The sequence below is a fragment of the Rhizophagus irregularis genome, chromosome 6 (assembly GCF_026210795.1).
Source record: "Rhizophagus irregularis chromosome 6, complete sequence".
NCBI lineage: Eukaryota > Fungi > Glomeromycota > Glomeromycetes > Glomerales > Glomeraceae > Rhizophagus > Rhizophagus irregularis.
The window spans coordinates 1,297,017-1,316,899 of NC_089434.1; the positions used below are offsets into that span (position 1 = coordinate 1,297,017).

A 19,883-nucleotide genomic window follows, 5' to 3' on the forward strand; every position below is an offset into this window, starting at 1 on the left:
TATATAAATATATACTGTATATATACGCCGCTCAAAACCTAAGAGGTGAAAAAACGAAAAAAAAGAAAAAAAAATTATTAAAATGCAGTTAAGTGCGTCAGTCTAACCTGTGAATTTTCTTCCTTTTCTATAGTTGTTTTTATCTATAAAAACGAATTATTAAAGTAAATTATTAATATTATTAGTAAAATTAACCATGTAGAAAGCAAGTTAACGTAAATGAGTACCTAGGTTGAGTTTAGTGAAATTTATTGTTTCTATGGATTCTAGAAAATAAAAAATAATTGTACGTTAAAGGTCCAATCACTGATCTAGGTCTAAGCCTAAAAAACGAAATAAATAATAACGATAATATCTGTACATAAAAAAAATGTAAAAAAATTACATAAAAACATATTTGTATAGATTATTATAAAGAGAAAAAAACAGGATAAGAAATATTGAAAATTCAGTTTTAAAAAAATTGTAAGAAAAATAATTAAAATCTCGGTTTTAAAAATAAAAAAAAATATTAAATATTAAAAAAATCCAATATTATTAAACAAAAAAAGATCCAATCTAACTGAAAAAAATCCACATTCGGATAGCTACGGTAATCGATCTGCTGGCAGCAGATTGAAGGGGTGGGTGGGAATGGCCAAAAATGAAACATGATTAGTAAAACAAATTTTTTCTTTGTTAATTAGCAAAAAAAAAACTATTCGATTAAAATTTCATTAACTGGAACTGTATTAGTGATCAGATTGGCCATCGCCCATCGAATATACACATGACCCACTAATAATTATGGAATAGATCGGCTGCAGATTGTGCTGTCAGCGATAAAAAATGTTTCTTTTTATTTAAAATGCAATTTTTTATATGATATTTTGCTTTATAAACATAAACAGGAATATTCTTATTCTTTATTATTTGTTAAATAGTATAAATATTAATTAATGACTTAAGTGCCTAATAGTTTATTAAAAAGATTCGATGCAACTTCAATACCAAATGGTTGTGGCTGAATATTTTGAAATGATGATTCCTCCCTATTGTTATTGATTAAAAAAAAATATAATTTAAAATAAGAATACTACTAATATTAAAGAAAATAATATTATTAAAAAAAAAATCTGTTGGCAAAAAAAATATAATTTTTAAAAAAAATCGGCGTGCCCATTGTTATCGGGAAAAAAAATCAATAAAAAATTTAATTGCAGTTTATTTTAAAAAAAATTGACCATATTAGAATTTAATATAGGCTCTTATATTTTTGCGAAATGAACTTGATTTAGAACTTGATGTAGTATAGAAATCTAGCAAATATGATGGTGGTTCAAGTAGAGGTGGTAAACTGACTTTACCACCAGCACAGCACATTGTGAAAGATGGAAAAGTTTGGCTGCTATTATGGTTTCTTTCGTCTATCCAAAATTGAGTGCAAATCTGATTCATCCTTCCCAGTTTATGATGCTCTATGTTAATATATGTTTGGTCTTTTTTGCCTCTTTTCATAGTAATAATGTGCTTGCTTTTCATTATGCAATCTCTTTTTACGTTGTTCAGGTGCTTCACCTTCAAATATTTCCTGGGGAGAAGACATATAGATTTTAGTATTAACAATATTAATAATATTACACGTTATATTTGTAGAAAATTGTATTTTTATTTTTACATAAAAAAAGTATCACAGTAACATTATATATAAAAACAATATTTAAATAAGTATTATTATATAGTCATATTAATTAAATATATTTCATTTTAGTTATATAGATTCAAATAAAGAAAAAATATATTTATTTCGATTATTTCGCGGAAATGATCTTGTAGTAAAAAAAAAATCCTAAATTTACCAATAAGAAAAAAAGAAACGAAAAAAAAGGTGCTTACCGTTGCCTGCAGCACCGATCCGATCACCCGATCCAAACCTAAATGGTGAAAAATTCGGTTGGAAAAAAAAGCTAAACTGAAAAAAGAAAAAGTGAAAAAAATTTTTTCGGATTGGAAAAAAAGCTAAAGCCAACCCGAAAAAAGAAAAAGGTTTAAAGAATTCGAAAAAAACCGAAAAAAAAATTGGGAAGAGGGACAAAGAGAAAAATCGGTCGAAAAAAGAAACCGAAAGGGAAAAAGAAAGAAAAAATAAAAAGAAAAAGAAAAAAAAATAAAAAAAAATTTTGGGGGAAATAAGAAGGATAAATAAGAAATCGGTTAGAAAAAAGGTAAATTTCTAAAAAAAAGGAATCCGAAAAAAAATATTGAAAAAAATTCCGAAAAAAAAGGACAATAATTCGGTCCAAAAGATCGAAAATTCTTTTTTTTAAAAAAAATAACAATACGGTCTAAAAAAGGCAAAAAAAAAAATAATATAAAAAAAAATCGGACAAAAAAAAATTAGTTAAGGTAAAAATTTCATTAACTGAATTAATTGTATTAGTATTATTGGAATGAATAGTTTTTGACTATAAATAGATCAGGCGGAGGCATGTCACGGGTTTTAATTATATGGCATGGGATTTTAAGTTACACAATTCAAATTATTTATACGGAGAAAATAATCCAAACGTCAGACAAATTTTTTTAGTTATATGGATTATGAAAATTATTATAAACATGTTTTGAGTTTAGGCCCTATTAATAGAAAAGTTTCTTTAACAATCAACAGTGAAAACAATGAAACAATATACAATAAATTTATTTATTTCTTTATTTTTTTATTTAATTTTTATTTCTTAGATAAATTAACTAACGTCAAAATAGACTACAACATTTATTCTAGTATTTATATATTTTATTAAGCTCAATCAAATAATGTATTTTACTAAACTTAAACTTAATTAATTAATATATTTACTAAGCTCAATTACTTAAAAATGGTTTAATTTAAAGTCTAAATTAGCTACACGAAACATAAACTAGTCTTTTCCTAATTGACTTCCTATTCATATCTTAAATGATGTGTTGGAAGAAAGTATTACAAAGCTTTCCTAACTATACCTTTTACAAAATTTGAGTCAGGTATGATATGTATATATAATTTCACAAAATCAAAAAGAAGAATATATTTAAATGCACATAATAAAAAATCCAATTCAAGATAAGCTGGTGCTGCAAGAAAATTTCGTGCTTAACATAGAACACGTTCTGGACGGGATGGATGAAGTCTACTATATATGCAGGCCATTGATTACGTATCCGGACGGACGAGCATTGCATAGATATAAATGTACTCCGCTCCACTTCGGACAATTATATTTATGAACTATATAATCTGACCTGCGAAAATTTCGGGATATATAGTCAACTATAACGTGACAAAATAATATATAATAAATATAATTTCCCAGACCTGCTAACATATCAACGAATAAATTTTATCAAAACACCCTTGCATAACACATAAGTATGGTTATGGTTGATGTCAATCTAGAAAGAATATAATTATTTTATAATATATATCGTTAACAAATCTTTTTATTACCGAGACTAACTTTTTGTTGCATTTTTTTACGTATTCTTCCAATTTGCAACTGGATATTGATCGTTCATGACATCATGATAATAAGCAATATATTTACGGGTGTTAAAATATCATCCGACATACTTCGCAGTTCGGTGATATTCTAACCCTGATAATATACATTAACTGAAGTTTCTTGCCTTTATTCGTATATTCGTAGCTTATTAAATACTTTAGGACAAGTTGTGATATAATGTATTAAATATCTGTTGCTTAAATAAAAGAATTTATTTATTTTTTTTTTCTCTTAAAATAAAATTTACATTCAAATATTTGGCTATTTGATTCATTAAAATTTCAACTAAAAAAAACTAAAAAGCAAATCAATCAATTTAATCGATATATATAATAAATTGTTATATAATTAATTTTTTGAGTTTGGCTTTCCTTTAATTAATACGACATTAGATCCTTTCTCCATGATGATCTTGCAACTCAAATTTTTTGTTTTGGAATAAACTACCCCATTGTAGTATAAAGGTATTATTAAGTAAAAGACCTATTTATGGAATGTACTGTATTACGCCACAATATTCAATTTAATTGGATAAGCGTCACATGATTGTAGTCATGTATTTAAAAACGAGTGATTAATTGTACTAATTGTAATTCTTGCCTGCACTATGCTTTTCAGGTTTGGACGAGTTAACTCGACGAAGAGAAAATAATAATGAAGTATAAAATATTTTCAAATATTAAAGTTAAACACATCATTCATAATCTGTTTATTACGCCGCTTAGTGAAATTTTTGTTTTCAAATATCTTGAACTTAATTTATTCCCTTCTGAAAAATGGTCTTTTATTTGTAATAAAAATTCAATTTGTTCTATATAAAATCCTAATTATTTTTCGTATTTTTTTCACGCATTCTTATCTTTAATATGAATTGTTTTTAAAATTAATAATTATTAATACCGTAAATCTTTGATGTCCTGATTTAGTAGGTATCAATAAACCTTGATTGTGGATTGACCACATTAGATGTAAATTCAATCTTACATAAACGTATTTTAATTTTGAAAAAGCTTTTTTTTTTTTTAGAACGACGAATATAATTTATAAATTTATATAAATTGGGGTTAATATCAGATATACTGTATGAATTATTTAAATTACAAGATAAGAAATTCGTAAGAAATCTTACTACTCTAACTCTAGTGTTTAAATAATTTAGTAAAATACTAATATAAAATATTTTATAACAACGAAAAAATTTAGTTGTAACGAGAAGTGAAAGTTTACAAAAATAGCAATAACTTTATAAAATCACCCATATCTAAATTTCTACAAAAAAAAAATAAATATTTACATTTTACAATAATAAAATTAGTATTTGAAGTAAAATATTTTTTACATTTTAAAAATATAGTACGTTATTATTTATTTACTTAGTCGTCATTTTAAAATTATCAATTAAAAATACTGTTAATAAAATAAAGTGCCTACCAATGATTCAAAAGTAATTTCCATGTAAGATGATTATAACTTTGTTGTAAATATTTTTTTTTAAAATCTATATCTATTATTCTCAATACAAGTATATAATTTCCATTTGTTAAACTATAACATGGGATAATATTTGGATTACGTCTAGTTAAATGTGATTTAGTCTAAAAATGTTTAAGATTGAATTTTTTTTTGCTAGCTATTATTTTAAACCAACTTTACGGTAATTTACACTTTCAACATTTTCTAAATGTTATTAATTTTTTTTCAGAATTTCATTTTTCAATCAACCCAAATTGCTGTATAAATTTCAGAGACGCCACATTATGTTAATAATATTTTGATATTTCGTAAATTATTATATTTTATTTTTATATTTATTTTTATTATAATGACAAAGCTATGCTAGTACAATTTTAGGCATGACTACATCAAAGTAGAACAAGCTTAAACTACAAGTCCCCGATGGCCTATTTTTTTTGAAACAATAAAAAGACGTGGCTTATTGTCGTGTATTATAAATTATTATATTAAATAGGATCCATTCAACTATTTTACTAGGCGTGTGTTGATTCCATTTGATATTTTCTTGAATTAAATAATCAATTTCGCCATTTCCGGATGTCCAATTTGAAAAATTTTCTTTTAAATAATTTTAAACACGAGATTTATAATATAATATGGCCATTACAAATTCTTCTTGTTTCTGGATCAAAATTAGCTTTATCTCGACCATAACCAAATAACTAATAATTTTATTGCGTCGCTTGTGAGAATTTTATCAGCAAGAACTGTCTGTTTTTGAAATTCAAAGTGTTTGTTAAATCATTGTGAATATCGACATTTGTAAAAATAATGGCTCTGTTAATTGTGCATTAACTAATTCTTTTCAATCAAATAACAGACATAATATAATTATTTTTTGTAAAAAAAAAATATATTAGTTTTTAATTTGATACAAAAAATGAAATAGGAACAATAACTTCGAACTTTTTAAATTAGTTCATCTTTAAAAAAAAAAGATTTGTCGGAATAATCTAATCTCATGCATAAAGATAATAAATAAATATATTTTTAGTATACTAGGAAACGGAAACCGTTGTAAGTCCGGAGCGAAAGATTTGTACAAAAATCCAAATATCTTTAAAAATTTAATTTGTACAAAAAATCTGGCATCCCTAAAAAAATAAAAATGAAAAATGAAACATTAGAAACGTTTCTTTAAGGTTAAACAAGTAAGAAAAGCCCTCACAATTTACCTTTAAAAGTCCGGCATGTACAAAAAACCTGTGTTCCTAGATAAAAGAAAATAAAAATGAAACGCTAAAAACGTTTCTTTAAAGCAAAACAAATAAAAAACAACTTACCAGTCCGGTATGTACAAGAAATCCAGAAACCCTAGGAAAAAAATAAGAAAGTCGTTTAAAAGAAAAATATACTTACTAGCCGAAATCTAAAAAAAAAGGTAATCATAAACTTTTTACTTGTTTATTTTTGATGTAGCACGAAATTTCAATACACATTCTGTGCAGACCAATCAGAAATGACGCATGCGGACAACTGGAAATCGCCACGTGACACTAATTGTCATCGACCTTCGTAAAATTATATAGTCTTTCGCTACGCTCCGGACAATCATTTATATCATCTAAAAAATATGCAACTTTTTATATAATGATAGCATAAAATTAAATTAAGATTACCCGTAAACATCAAAATGATGAAAGGATTCACGAAGGTACAATTTGAAAAACAAATTAATACTTTGTTAACATTTATTAATGATTATATTTCTTTCTTTATTAGTATTACTAATTCACCTTCAGTATTGATATTATTTATTTGTTTCAAAAAATATAATCATCAAAATTTCCAAATTAAATCACGTAATAAAATTGTGACTAATCTTGTTATCTTGGTAAATAATAATCTCAGTTCTTTTATTAATAAACATAACTTTATAACCATTAATAATTCTATTAATTAATAATTTATTATTATCACTTTCTAAATTAATATATATAATATAAGAATATTCTAACCTTTCTAACAACAATCGATTAAAAAAAATCAAAATATAAATTTATATATACTGTATATTTACAACTTAAAAAATTATCTACTTTCATTGTATAATTTATCAAATAACAATTTCCCTTATCCCCGGCCACTAACGGGCATCCAGAATTTTTTTGCCATTTATAAACTAGGTATGCAGCATAATAATTTATTAGTAGTTATAGTTTAATTGAGTATAATTTATCAATTTTTTATTGATTCGTTATTATTATAATAGATGTTTAATTTTACTAATATTTATAGCTACATTACAATTAGAAATATGAAGTGTGAATTCCATTCCCTCCAAATCAAGAGTTATATTTTGAGATAAAGATTGAGAGTCACTTTGTGCGCTCTTATTTAAATCTATAAGGATCTATAAGGGTGACCTGACTTTCCCTTTAAAAGGCGTTCTTACTTTGATGTAGTTTTGCTTGCCATTTTTAAGAAAATTGTGTAAAAACTAAAGGTTTATTTTTATATATATGGTGAACACTGATCAACTATGTGTCCAGGATGATAAATTAGTTATTTACAATCATACAATGCTATTCGTAAAGAGTTATTATCCAACCCATTTACTTATGGATAGCATAGTAAATAACTAAATTATTTTCATTTTCATTTTCAACAGATGTCAATAGACCTTGTGTTAGTTGAACTCTGTAATAAAATTATTCCACTACTTTACTTGTATTTACGAAATTTGTACGAAATTTGTAAAGGGAATTAAAAAGACGATAAACTCCAATTAGTAACAACATAAATATTTTCTTTTTGGTGATAATTCATATATTTAATAATTCAAATTTATTATATAATTATTTAAATTACAAACTAAGAATTTTGTAAAACATTTTTTTTACTACTCTAGTCTTAGTGTTTAAATAATTCAAAATAAAGCATAAATAAATGATAAAATCTTTCGAAATATAATAATGATATCGTTAACTTATTTCCAAAGGAAAATTTAAAATCCATCTAAAGAATAGATAAATAACAATAAATACCAATTAGTAAAAACAAAAAAAAAGTAATAGCAAATTTCTTTTAAAGCAATTAAAACTTACCATCGGGAATTTCCAGCTCATCTTGCTCTTCTGAATGAAGGTTTGGATTATTAAACATTTCATCATCATCTGTAAGAATGAATAAATAGAATTAAATAAATATAAAATTGAAATCGTTGCAAAATTTTCCGCCTACCATCAATATCACCAATATTTTGTCTTTTCATTTTTTGTTGAATCACTTCTTTTTCACCATCTAAATTTTTGAATAAAAGCCATATTAAATTAATACATGACAAAACTAGTCATTCATTTTTTTTTTATTTTTTGCTTACCATCACTATCAATATTTTTCCTTTTCATTTGTTGTTGAATTATTTCTTTTTCGTCATAGTAATTTTAAAATAAAATCACGTTATTTAATAAATGAAATTAATATAATGAATTCATTTATTTACTTACTATTTGAATTTATTTGCAAATTAAAAAATTCTTTGGGTAATTTTTCACTATCACCTAAATTAAAAATGTAAGAAATAGATTTTAATTTAATATATTATTTCAAATAACCACTTTTTAGTAACAAAAATAAGAATAATTGAATAATATGAAATTGATCATTAAAATGTATATATATTTACTTACTAATAACATTTGGTCCTTTTGTTTGTTGTACTGTTTCTTGTTTATATTAAATTAAAAATAAATTATGTTTAATAAATAATGAATATTTGCACTAATAAATAAGCTTATTTATTCACTTACCATCTTTTATTGGCAACTTTTCAAATGTTTTGGATAAATTTTTACTATTTGCTAAAATTTGAAAATACATGTTATTATTTATTTACCTAATTGCATTGTCATTAAAAAATTATCAAAATATAAGTTACCCTTAAATATACTGTGTAATTTTGATGTATTATTATTACTCTGATTTCTTGGTTTATTAAAATCATTAACTAAAGAAAATGTAAAATTAATAATTGAATATATATATAGCTATATAACTAATTCACAACTTAAAAAATATTACTATTAGCGGGAATACTAAAATCATACGATTTACTATGAAATGCTATTTAAAATGAAATATTTAGTTAAAAAAAAAGTCAAAATGATAGGAGTACAAATAATCTGAAAAAATGAAAAAGATTTATATATTAAATTTGTACCTTCTAGCTCCTCTTTTAATTTAGTATGAACAATGAGATTTTATTATTATTACTTATTTATTTAAATAATAAAAGCAATATGTAATAAATACAATACCTTCTGTTGCATTTCTTTGTTCAAATTGATGAATTTTACTTGTAAATAATCTGCTATTTGTACTATTTACTAAATTATTTGCTTCACTAAATTCTAAATTATTATGTATTTCTGATTCATCTGTCATACTTTGATAATATAAATTCATATCCCTTACTTTTATTGTAAGTGTAGTAGTATCTGGTCTTTTTGATGGATCTGCATCCCAACATTCTTCCATTAAATTTTTATATTCAACAGGGGTTCCTGATACTATTCTTGGTCTAATACCATTAATAATATTCATTGCAAGATCGTAATCATGTTCATGATTAATAAATGGTGGTTGTTGTGATGAAATTTCCCACATAAGCATTGCAATACTATAAATATCAGATTTAAAAGTATATTCTTTTCCATTAATAATTTCAGGTGCTATGTAAGGAAGATTTCCATATATACATTTTGATGATTTATCAGCAGGTCCACAAAATCCAAGATCACTAATATACCATAGGCTATTAAGTTGTGAATACAATATATTTCCTGAATGTAAATCTCTATGAATTGATGCATTATCAAAATGAATAAAATAAAGTGCCCTAACTATTTCAAAAGTTATATTGATTTTTTGTTTCCATGTAAGCTTATTATGATTTTGTTGCAAATATTCTCTTAAATTTATATTCATTTTATCCATCACAAGCATATAATTTCCATTTAATATATTTTGTGTTAAACCATAACATTGGACAATTACTGGAAATTTATTACCTATAGTTAAATGTGATTTAGCCTATAAAAATGTAAAGAATTAATAAATAAACTGGTCAATTAGCTTCTTCTAAATTTTATTTAAATTACAAACCTCTTCAAACCAACTTTGATTTGCACTTTCAACATTTTCTAAACTTTTAAGTATTACATCTTGATCTCCAAATCTTATTAATTGTTTTTTTTTAGAATCCCATTCTTCATATTTTCCATCAATCCAGACTGCTGTATAGATTTCAGAAAATCCACCTTTTGTTAGATACTTAATATTTCGTAAACTATTATATGGAATCCATTCAATTATAGTATCTGGTCTAACTAATTCCATTTGACATTTCTGGATTAAATTATCAATATCTTCATTTCCAGATGTCCAATTTGAAAATTTTGCTTTTAAATAATTTCTAACACAAAATTCACAATAAAATGTAGCTAAACATTTTTGATTACAATTTTCACAAGTTCTTTTTGTTCCTGAATTAAAAAGAATTTTATCTCGATCATAATCTTTAGTTACCCATCTTATTGCATAAGTTTTTTCATCTTCTGTAAGAGAATTATCAGCAAGAACTGTCTGTTTCTTAAATTCATATTGTTTATGTATATCAGTGTGAACATTATAGTCTATTAATGCAATTGATCGATTAATTACTGCGTAAACAAATTCTTCTCGAATGACAGACATGGAATTTTTTTAAAATAAAGCTCCAAAAGAAGGGCTAAAAAAAAATATTATAACAAGAAAAAAAGGCTGAACGGAGTTTTGTATCCGAAATAATCCACAAACTTATAATGCAGTCAGTGCAACTTACCTAGTATTGCACAAAATGCTTTTTGCTCCAAACATAGATCTACACTCGTGTGAAACATATCACATGCATCATGAAATGAAATTGTCACGTGATTATAATGATTTCTTGGATAAAGCGAAACCTAAAGGACAATCTTTTAAAATGACTGCAATGATCGTAGTGGCTTAAGCGTATTAATTATTTAGAATGAATAAAAAGAAACTGACTTATATAATTACAGAAATTAAATTTATGTACTAGTACGCCCATGCGGTAAAATTATTCCCTGCACTCCTTTTTTGAATATGATTGGTTCAAAGTGTGGCTAACTTCCATTAATTTTGTGTAACATTTAGAAAATATTCATCGCATTTAATAAAAATTAAAATTTCGTAAAATAAAAAGGAATTTAAAGGGTTATTATAATTATTCTTTGTTTCTTTCTTTAATATATAAATTACAATTTATTAAATTTATTAAATATTTCAACACACTTAACAAAAAACAGTGTTTTACCATTACACCATTGCAGAACTAAGTTATAAACGTTTCATAATAAATAATAATAATGAATTTTTAAATTTCTGAAAAAAAATTATTATTTAATAATGAATTAAAAATCAAAAGCAACTAGTACTATACAAAGTTGAAATGTCGAATCCTAAAATAAACTTCCAAAATAAAATATTTCTAAAGAAATGTTTTTTTAAACAATATATCCAATGTTCTTAACTTTGCTGAAACCTCTGATTTAGCAACTTTAACGCTTCTAGCATGTGACCATCACGTGACTATAGGGTCGATCGCTAGTGGCATTTTTTTCGTTTAGACTGTCCAGTTTCTACCTCACTACTTTATATTTTCTACATGGAGGTAATATGAAACTTTAATTGTTTTTTAATTGTGAAAAATACGTTTTAATTTTTGAAAATACAATTATTTTTATTTTTAAAAAACATGTAATTATAGATTCTGTCATTTCACTTCATATCTGTTATATAGAAGCGATAAGTTGTATACAAACCATTAAGTAACGCATTTTATTATTAATTATTAAAATTTTAATAGATTACATAATTTTTTTTATCAATAATAAATTATTAATTGTATAATTGTAAAATATTGTAATTTAATTATAACATACACAAATAGTACAATATCTTATATAAATATTAATTCCTCTTGTTATGATTGGATTGCCGCGGATTTTTAAGCGATCAACGTACTAAGTTTCCGTTGACATAGCGCCCCTGGTGACACAACCATAACAAGGTGGGAACCCATTCAAGAATAAAATACAATTGTTTCAATTTTTAAGAATGTACATAGTAGTTAAAGAATATATATAAAATGGGCGTGTGTATATTTTATAATATTACGCAGTTCAAACAATAAAGAATAAATTAATCAATATTCTAATGAAAGCTTCATGGCAATGTTTTTACCGGATCTACTTGGCACTTTATAATTCTTCGTAATGTTATCAAGCTCCTTAATAGCTTTGACATCGTATTTAGTATAGTGTATTTTAAACGCTTCTCTGACGAATAGAACAAGTCGTTCCAAAGTACCGCACTTTTTAAGCTTAGTCTTGTCAGTGCCTGTTAGATATCTATATAATATCTGCTCAACAACTTCGGAGGTCATAAACTCTTCAATTTCTGATCTTGCTGGCGCAGTAGTTTTTCCTTTTTTTACTCGTATTTCTCTGAATTCATGGACCTTTGCATCAATCTTTTTATTAAGTTTACTGCGAAAATCTGTTAGAGTCCGTTTAGAGTGGCAAATGACCTCTTCAGCATTATTACTATAGAGGTCATAATTAAATATTGTCTTTACGAGACTTTCAATAGCATCATCTGGAGGTGCCCTACATCTGAGAAAAAGACATTTAATTTCCTCATGCCAAAGCCGAGCAAGTGCCTTTTCGTCATTTGCAGATATAGCTGCAGTGGCTTTTGATATTGGTGCAGTGGGTATCATCATGTTATTTACAAGAAGCAAATCTAACGATGTATTCATAGCGTTGTACATCTGATTTGCCATTACTAATACATCCGGTCTTTCTATTAGCCACTGGCAAACTTCTAAAATATTTTTCATTCCATTTAAAGCTTTAGGTTTGTCTAAAAGTATATTTATATAAATTGTTAAATATTAGTATTCGTAATAAACATAATAATAATAATAATAAACAATAATTAGGAAATAATTACCTTTTCTTGTATCATGCAATGTTAAGTCTTGTTGGTTTCTCCATCTTTCACTATACTTCTCATCTAAGCTTCCGGCAGATTCATCACTATCACCTCTATCTTCTATAATCATCAGTGAATTGAATTTATTAGTATAAGTAATATTAGTTACTACATAAGGATTAGTTTGCAATTACCTTTATCATCATCACTTTCCGAGACTTCAAGCAAATCAGTAATATTTCCTTGAGATCGTTGACGCTTATTTTTAGTAGAACTGATGGATAAAACCCGTTTTTTATTCATACTTTTAGCCGATCGACTTGCAGTTGCACTTTCTGTTTCTATTTCACGATCATCTTCACAAATCTTTTTAGAATTATCCGCAATTGTGCTATAATCTAACTTGAAAGGCCCAGAAATGCTTAAATCATTGGGTGTATCATCAAATGCTGGTTCTAACTCATCGTCAGAAATAGAAATGACATTAAGGTCTGATTTAGAAGGTTGCTTTTCACTATCATGATCTAATTATAATATACATTATTCAATATTGAAATTTATTATAAAAATAAAATAATGGTAAATTTAAAAATTAATTACCAGCTTCAGCTTCATATTCTTGAATCGGAGTGTCACATTTATTCGCTTGTTTTTTATTATCCCGGACACGATCACCTAATTAAAGTAAACGCAAATCGGAAATTGAGAAAAAATTACTAAAATAAGAAAAGATATTACTAATTTTTTTAAAAAAAAGTCTGAAGACATTACCCGCAGCAGTCTTTAGCACTTGGGTTGAACCACGACCTCGTCCACAACCTCGTCCATGACCTCGTCCACCACCATTTTTTCCACGACCTTCTAATTAAATTAAAAAGTACTAAATAAAAAATTGTAATAATATTATATTGCAATTTTATATAAAAATATTTACTTTTGACTTCTGCTTCATTTTGCACGGTAGTTTTTTGTTCTTTTCGTACTCTTGTCATTTTAAAAAAATAAATAATAATTTAAAAAGTTTTTTTTTTTATAAAATTGGAAGAGTTACGAAATTTAAAAAATTATTTTTTTTATTACTAATTTTATTATCAAGAAACAAAGTTTATAAAAGTTTATTTTTAAACTTAATGTAAGAAAAAGTCTATTTGTTTAAGTTTATTTAGGCGAATAATTTAAACTTTAATATATAAAACTTCATATATGTTAATAAATAAGCTTCTCTATATATATTTTAATAAATAAACTTTTATACAATAAATTTTATATCTACTTCAGTAAAAGAAAATGAAAAATATCATCTTTCGAAATTTTTTAAAAAAATCAAAATGTAAGAAAAAGAAATTTTTCATTTTTCAATTTTTTCATATTTTATGAGCAAAACAATATCAACGAACTAATTGATTAACAAAAAGTTCGCCCTTACGCCCTTACGCTTCTATTGTAATAGCACTGTTTTACTGATTGATAAAATAAACTTACTCTCCCCTATTGTAATACTGATTGATATATAAATCAAGATCACGGACACCAAATGATGGGCCAAGATCACTATGGCATATTTTTCACTTTTTACACGACTTAAAATATAACTTTCAACATCGACACTATTATCAAAAGAGAATATAAAGCTATCTTTAGTAGTACCAAAATTTTCTTCATCTAATTCATCATCAGATTCATCAGACTCATTAGATTCCCACACAATTAGATTATATTCTCCAAGAATTTCATTACTATTGTTCACTTTGATAATTGTTATAGTACGAAGTCGATTATCACAGATTTATGAAATTTTTTATGTGTAAACCCATCACGAGATCCACAAAGTAACAATTGGAATTTGTACGCTTTTTCTATCTCATCTGTAATTTCTAATCTATCAATCCATTTTGAAATTAATTCGGCATGTTGAATTGTAATAATTTTGGAATTAATATAAATTCATTTATAGCAGTCGTCATACGAGGTTTTGATTTTTTATTAGGATTCATAAAATATTTTAATAAGTCTTCATATAATAAATCCTTTGGTAAAATTTTTCTGTAAGGTAATACTTTATCCGAAAATTCTTCAGAAGACAAATTATGAAATCTGATGAATGGAATACATTGACGTACATTATTCTTTAAAGTTTTGAAATCTTCTTTTGAAATATTTGTAATATCAAAAGGAAGTTCAGGACTTTGAGCAAGTCCCCATTTTAGCACATGTTCCCATACTTGAATTTCCCTCATTTAAAATAAAAGAGTTCACCCTTATACCCTTACACTTCTATTGTAATAGTAATGTTTCACTTAAAGATTCCTAAGTATAAAATCTTTAAGGAATTTTTGTAATTATGATTTAAATTAAATTGTAAATTTAATATCGGGAGATTATGTATCACGTGTATCACATATATAGTATTAATGATTATCGATCTTTCTTTCAAATACACGTTCTTCTCTCTCTCCCTTCCCAGTCTCTCATTTTTTCCATACATGTAAGTGTGTGGTATATGTGTTTATTTCAACGAAACATTATGCAAATGTTAACTAGTGTTTTGTTTCTTTTTCCTCTTTTTAGATATCCGGTTTTTCAGGTATTTGAATGGAGACTTTCGGTAAGTAAAAAAAAATTAATTCAACATTTTTTTATATTTACTAACTGTTCATTTCTCTTCCTTTTTTAGGCGTTTTTCGAGTCTTTTTGGACGTAGGACTGGTAAATAAAAAAAAAATTTTTTTTAAAATTTTTTTTTTATATTAATAAGCATTACTAACTTCATTTTATTTTTTTAGGCGGTTTTTGAGTCTCTTTTAATGTGGGACCGTTAAGTAAGAAAAAATTTTTTTTTTATTTTTTATATTAATGAACACTATTAACTGTTTATTTTGTTTCTTTTTTTTAGGCAGTTTTCAAGTCTTTCTGGACGTGAAGTACCGGTAAGTAAGAATTTTTTTTTTCTTTTGTTTATTTTAACGAACATTGCTAATTGTTCATTTTTTTTTTCTTTTTTAGGAATTTTTTTTTGATGTGGGATACCAGTAAGTTTCATGAAAAATTTGTTTCAATTTTTTTTATTTTGACGAATACTAAATGTTCATTTTTTTTTCTTTTTTAGGTGTTTTTTTAACTTGGATACCGGTAAGCAAAAAAAAGAAGTTATTTCAGATTTTTTTATATTAACGAGCATTACTAACTGCTCATTTTCATTTTTTTTTTAGACGTTTCTTTTTTAAGTATCTCTGGACGTAAAATACTTACAGAATAACGGCAAAGGAAAAAAGATATCGAAGATGACATCTTTCGGATTAATTTCAGTATCAGACACGCACTACAAGTTATTTCAACAAGTGTATTGAAAACAAAAAATTCAATTTTTTCTTTTCTTTAGATGGGATGGGTCATTAATGCATTAGAAACTGGTGAGGAATTATTTAAATTTTTATTTTACTGTAGCGAAATATCTACTAACATTTGATTTTTTTTCTTTTTAGATGGCCATTTCTTTTGATTTCTTTAGACGTGTGGGAACTTGGTGAGTGAAGGCTTATTTGAATTATTTATTTTAATGAAACGTTTATTAACGTTTCGATCTTTTTCTTTTTTTTATAGACAAGTAAGTTTCAATAGGGGAATACTATCGCTGGCTATAGATCAGCTATTAGTAAAATCCACGAACAGATTGATACTTTTTCAATTGGAAATCACCTGAATATTGTAAAAGCCATGCAAGCAATTAGGATCGATAACCCTCCTGCTTCAAAATCAGATGACGCTATTGACATTATACCATGATCTGGGATATCGATTAGAGAGAAAATAATTTAATAATAGGTAAGTTTCATTGCGAAACTTCAATTGTTTCCTTTTTAATAAAAGCGTTAAATAATGTTTAATTTTTTTTAGGTTGTCTGGGTAGTATTATGTAAACAATAAATTTGAAATTCCTTATCAAACTTTATTTAAAAATATGTTCCAACGCGATCGTAACCAATCACTCTTTCTTAGCGGCGAATATCAACAGAAAAATTAAGGAAAAGTGATAAGTTTCATTGTGAAACTTGAATTCATTTGCTATATGAAGGAAATATGAAATCATCTTAATTCAATATTATTTTTTAATTTTAAAAATATGTATTATTTTCAAAAAAAATTATAGATTCTATCTGTAGAGGCAATAATATGATGATTTTTAAAATGAAAAAAAAGTTTAATTGTGAAATTTTCAATTTATCTAATATCTAATTAAATTTTCATACTTTTTTTATCCTAATTTTTTATATTGTATTTATAATTACAAATCTTAATATTAAATTACAAATCTTAATTTTTATTGCAAATTTTGATACTTATAGTCTTGTATTACCTATTTTACCCTAGTTTGCAAACAATTGATTTTAAAAATCTTTAAAAATGATGGAATAAATTATAATTTATTAATTAACCAATAATATTAAAGTGCGATTTTTTCAAAATCAAGTGATTGCCCGAGCCCCACCTTTTGCTATAGGTCCGCCCATATATAAATCATAAATATTATTTATAAAAAAAAAATTTTTTTGGGAAAAGTCTCATATTTATATAAAATATATATCACGTGCATCATGTGATATTAAATTAATAATTATCGCAGCTGAAGCTGCGGTATACCGAAAAAAAAAATTAAGCTTTTTTTGGCAAAGCTTAATTTTTTTTTTCTTTCATCCCCTCACCTCCCTTACTTCTATCCCTTCTTCCCCTTTCTTCCGCCCTTTCCCTTCCCTTTTTTCAGAAAAACAAAATGGTAAGTTTCGAAGCATTCGCTTTGAAACTTTTTTAAAAAGTCATTTTTTTTAAAAAAATTGCTTTTTAGGAAACGTTTACTAATGTTTCCTTTGTTTTTTTTGTAGGTTCGGGAGTTAGTTTGGGAGCTTAAAACACTCTTGAAATGGTGAGCTTAACCCAAATTATATATCTGATATGTATTTTTCATTAGAAACGTTCTAATTGAACATTTCTTTTTTGTAGGCGGTTTTTTCGGTCTCCTTTAGGGATGGCAATGGTCGGTCATGGTCGGTCATCGGTCGGTCATAACCGGTCAAGAACCTTTGACCGACCGACTGACCGTTTGACCGACCGGTCTGACCGACCGGTTAACCGACCGTTTAACCGATCCTGAAAACGTTTGCGAAACGTAATTTAATAAAAAAACGTTTGAAATACTTAATAAAAAACGTTTTCGCAACATTTTCTATTAAAATAATTAAAAAAACGTTTGCGAAACATTTTTTATTAAATTATGTTTCGCAAACATTTTCAGGATCGGTTAAACGGTCGGTCAGAGGTCTTTGACCGACCGATATCGGTCACGGTCATGACCGGTCATAACCGGTTAATGACCGTGACCGTTGCCATCCCTAGTCTCCTTAAACATGAATTTGGTAAGTATTCAATTTTTTCTTTAATTATTTTTGTTCTAACAAACAGAATTTTTTTTTTTAACAATTGCACTGCATTTTTTATTATTCTTTGTATGAGTAGATATTAGAAAGGTTACGCAACTCTACAGCAAAGCATTATTCTATCTAAATAGTACAAAGGGGTCAACACTAATGTAATATGTACCCATGCAATTGCACGAACATATATAAAAAAGAACAATCACATCCGAACTCTCCCATCACAAAGTAAGTTAATGTAAAAAAAAAGAAGCCAAAACATCTCGTCCAAGTTCTGATACCTGTTCTTTTTGATAACTTCCCATTCCATATCGTTGGAGGTTGTTGAAAAAATCTCCTCCAATTCGGTTAATTTCTCTTTCATCTTTTTTAAACCTTCAGATGCGCTTGGTATCGTACGTACAGTAACGTACTTTATTTTTGCGCAATGTTATCTTGTTTTAGAGATGTTTTGGTCGAGGCTTCTGCCTTATCACCTTCCAAATCTGAGTCCGAGTCTGTGTCCTCTCCCACTCTCATATCCACTACCTCGTCTTCAGTAACTGGTGTTATTCAGTTTTTGTTTTTCTTGGCCGCTATATTTGCTAACCTCAATCAGAAGGTGTTTACGGTGTAGAAAAGTTTACCAGTTGATTAGCTGGTGGCGCCGTAGCCAGTGCTATCATCTTTACCTTTACTTTCTCCAAATTCTTTCAGTTTCTGTATATCGTCTTGAAATTCCGCACCTTCCATATCAGCTCCGCACTGCCAACGAACAGTTTCTAACATTGGGATTCTGGTGGGTATTTTTTTTTATAAATTACTCTATTTTAACGAACTCTATTTAACGGTTCATTTTTCTCTTTTAGATTTTGCCATTCCTATTTGAAAATGGATGTGAGCGTCCATTTTTTTCATTTTTTATTTCTTCGTATTCGTCATTAACTTTTGATTTTCTTTTTTTTGTAGATTTGGCTTCTTTTTAGGTTTCGGTGACCCCTTCAGTGTTATCTTTCTTTTTTAGGGTTCGGTATTTCCTTTTTATGTTTCAATGTCTCTTTTGTGGAAATTAAGGTGGGTTTTTTTATTGTTTATAGGTTTTTTTGTCGTTTTTGGTACTAAACTATTAAACTTTCTTTTTTAGGTTTTGTCTTCGTTTCACCCTTCAAACGCGTGGGATTTTGGTGAGAAAATCGACAATGTTTATGTTTCTATATATTTCTTTAACATATACTAATGTTTTTATTTTTTCTTTTTTTAGAAGACAGAGTCTTTAGACATCCCGAATGATCCTTACGTCATATCCTCAAAGTGAAATTACTACAGCGTTGAATATTGCTTGTCACAAATCTTTGTTTAACAAAAATTATCCTCCACATATCATTATATGTATTTTGGGATCAATGAGTCCAATATATGGAGAAATTAAAAGGATTGGGACACG

At 26.4% G+C, this 19,883-nt stretch overlaps 4 protein-coding genes across 4 annotated transcripts; all 4 read right to left on the reverse strand.

Moving 5' to 3' along the window:
• Window positions 1-1,227: 1,227 nt before the first annotated feature.
• Window positions 1,228-1,497, reverse strand: OCT59_026035 (uncharacterized protein; the record flags this gene model as incomplete). Its single annotated transcript, XM_066142894.1, has 1 exon — window positions 1,228-1,497. The coding sequence occupies one exon, from the start codon at window positions 1,495-1,497 to the stop codon at window positions 1,228-1,230; it is 270 nt and encodes an 89-aa protein (XP_065992466.1).
• Window positions 1,498-7,980: 6,483 nt separating this feature from the next.
• OCT59_026036 (uncharacterized protein) lies at window positions 7,981-9,419 on the reverse strand (the record flags this gene model as incomplete). Its single annotated transcript, XM_066142895.1, has 11 exons — window positions 7,981-7,991; window positions 8,081-8,149; window positions 8,217-8,276; window positions 8,356-8,400; window positions 8,483-8,536; window positions 8,666-8,701; window positions 8,786-8,836; window positions 8,914-8,982; window positions 9,057-9,098; window positions 9,196-9,207; window positions 9,293-9,419. The coding sequence occupies 11 exons, from the start codon at window positions 9,417-9,419 to the stop codon at window positions 7,981-7,983; spliced, it is 576 nt and encodes a 191-aa protein (XP_065992467.1).
• Window positions 9,420-12,243: 2,824 nt separating this feature from the next.
• Window positions 12,244-14,026, reverse strand: OCT59_026037 (uncharacterized protein; the record flags this gene model as incomplete). Its single annotated transcript, XM_066142896.1, has 6 exons — window positions 12,244-12,962; window positions 13,053-13,154; window positions 13,229-13,558; window positions 13,635-13,709; window positions 13,806-13,895; window positions 13,969-14,026. The coding sequence occupies 6 exons, from the start codon at window positions 14,024-14,026 to the stop codon at window positions 12,244-12,246; spliced, it is 1,374 nt and encodes a 457-aa protein (XP_065992468.1).
• Window positions 14,027-18,874: 4,848 nt separating this feature from the next.
• On the reverse strand, window positions 18,875-19,228 carry OCT59_026038 (uncharacterized protein; the record flags this gene model as incomplete). Its single annotated transcript, XM_066142897.1, has 2 exons — window positions 18,875-18,993; window positions 19,132-19,228. 2 exons carry the CDS (start codon window positions 19,226-19,228, stop codon window positions 18,875-18,877), a joined length of 216 nt encoding a protein of 71 aa, XP_065992469.1.
• Window positions 19,229-19,883: the final 655 nt, after the last annotated feature.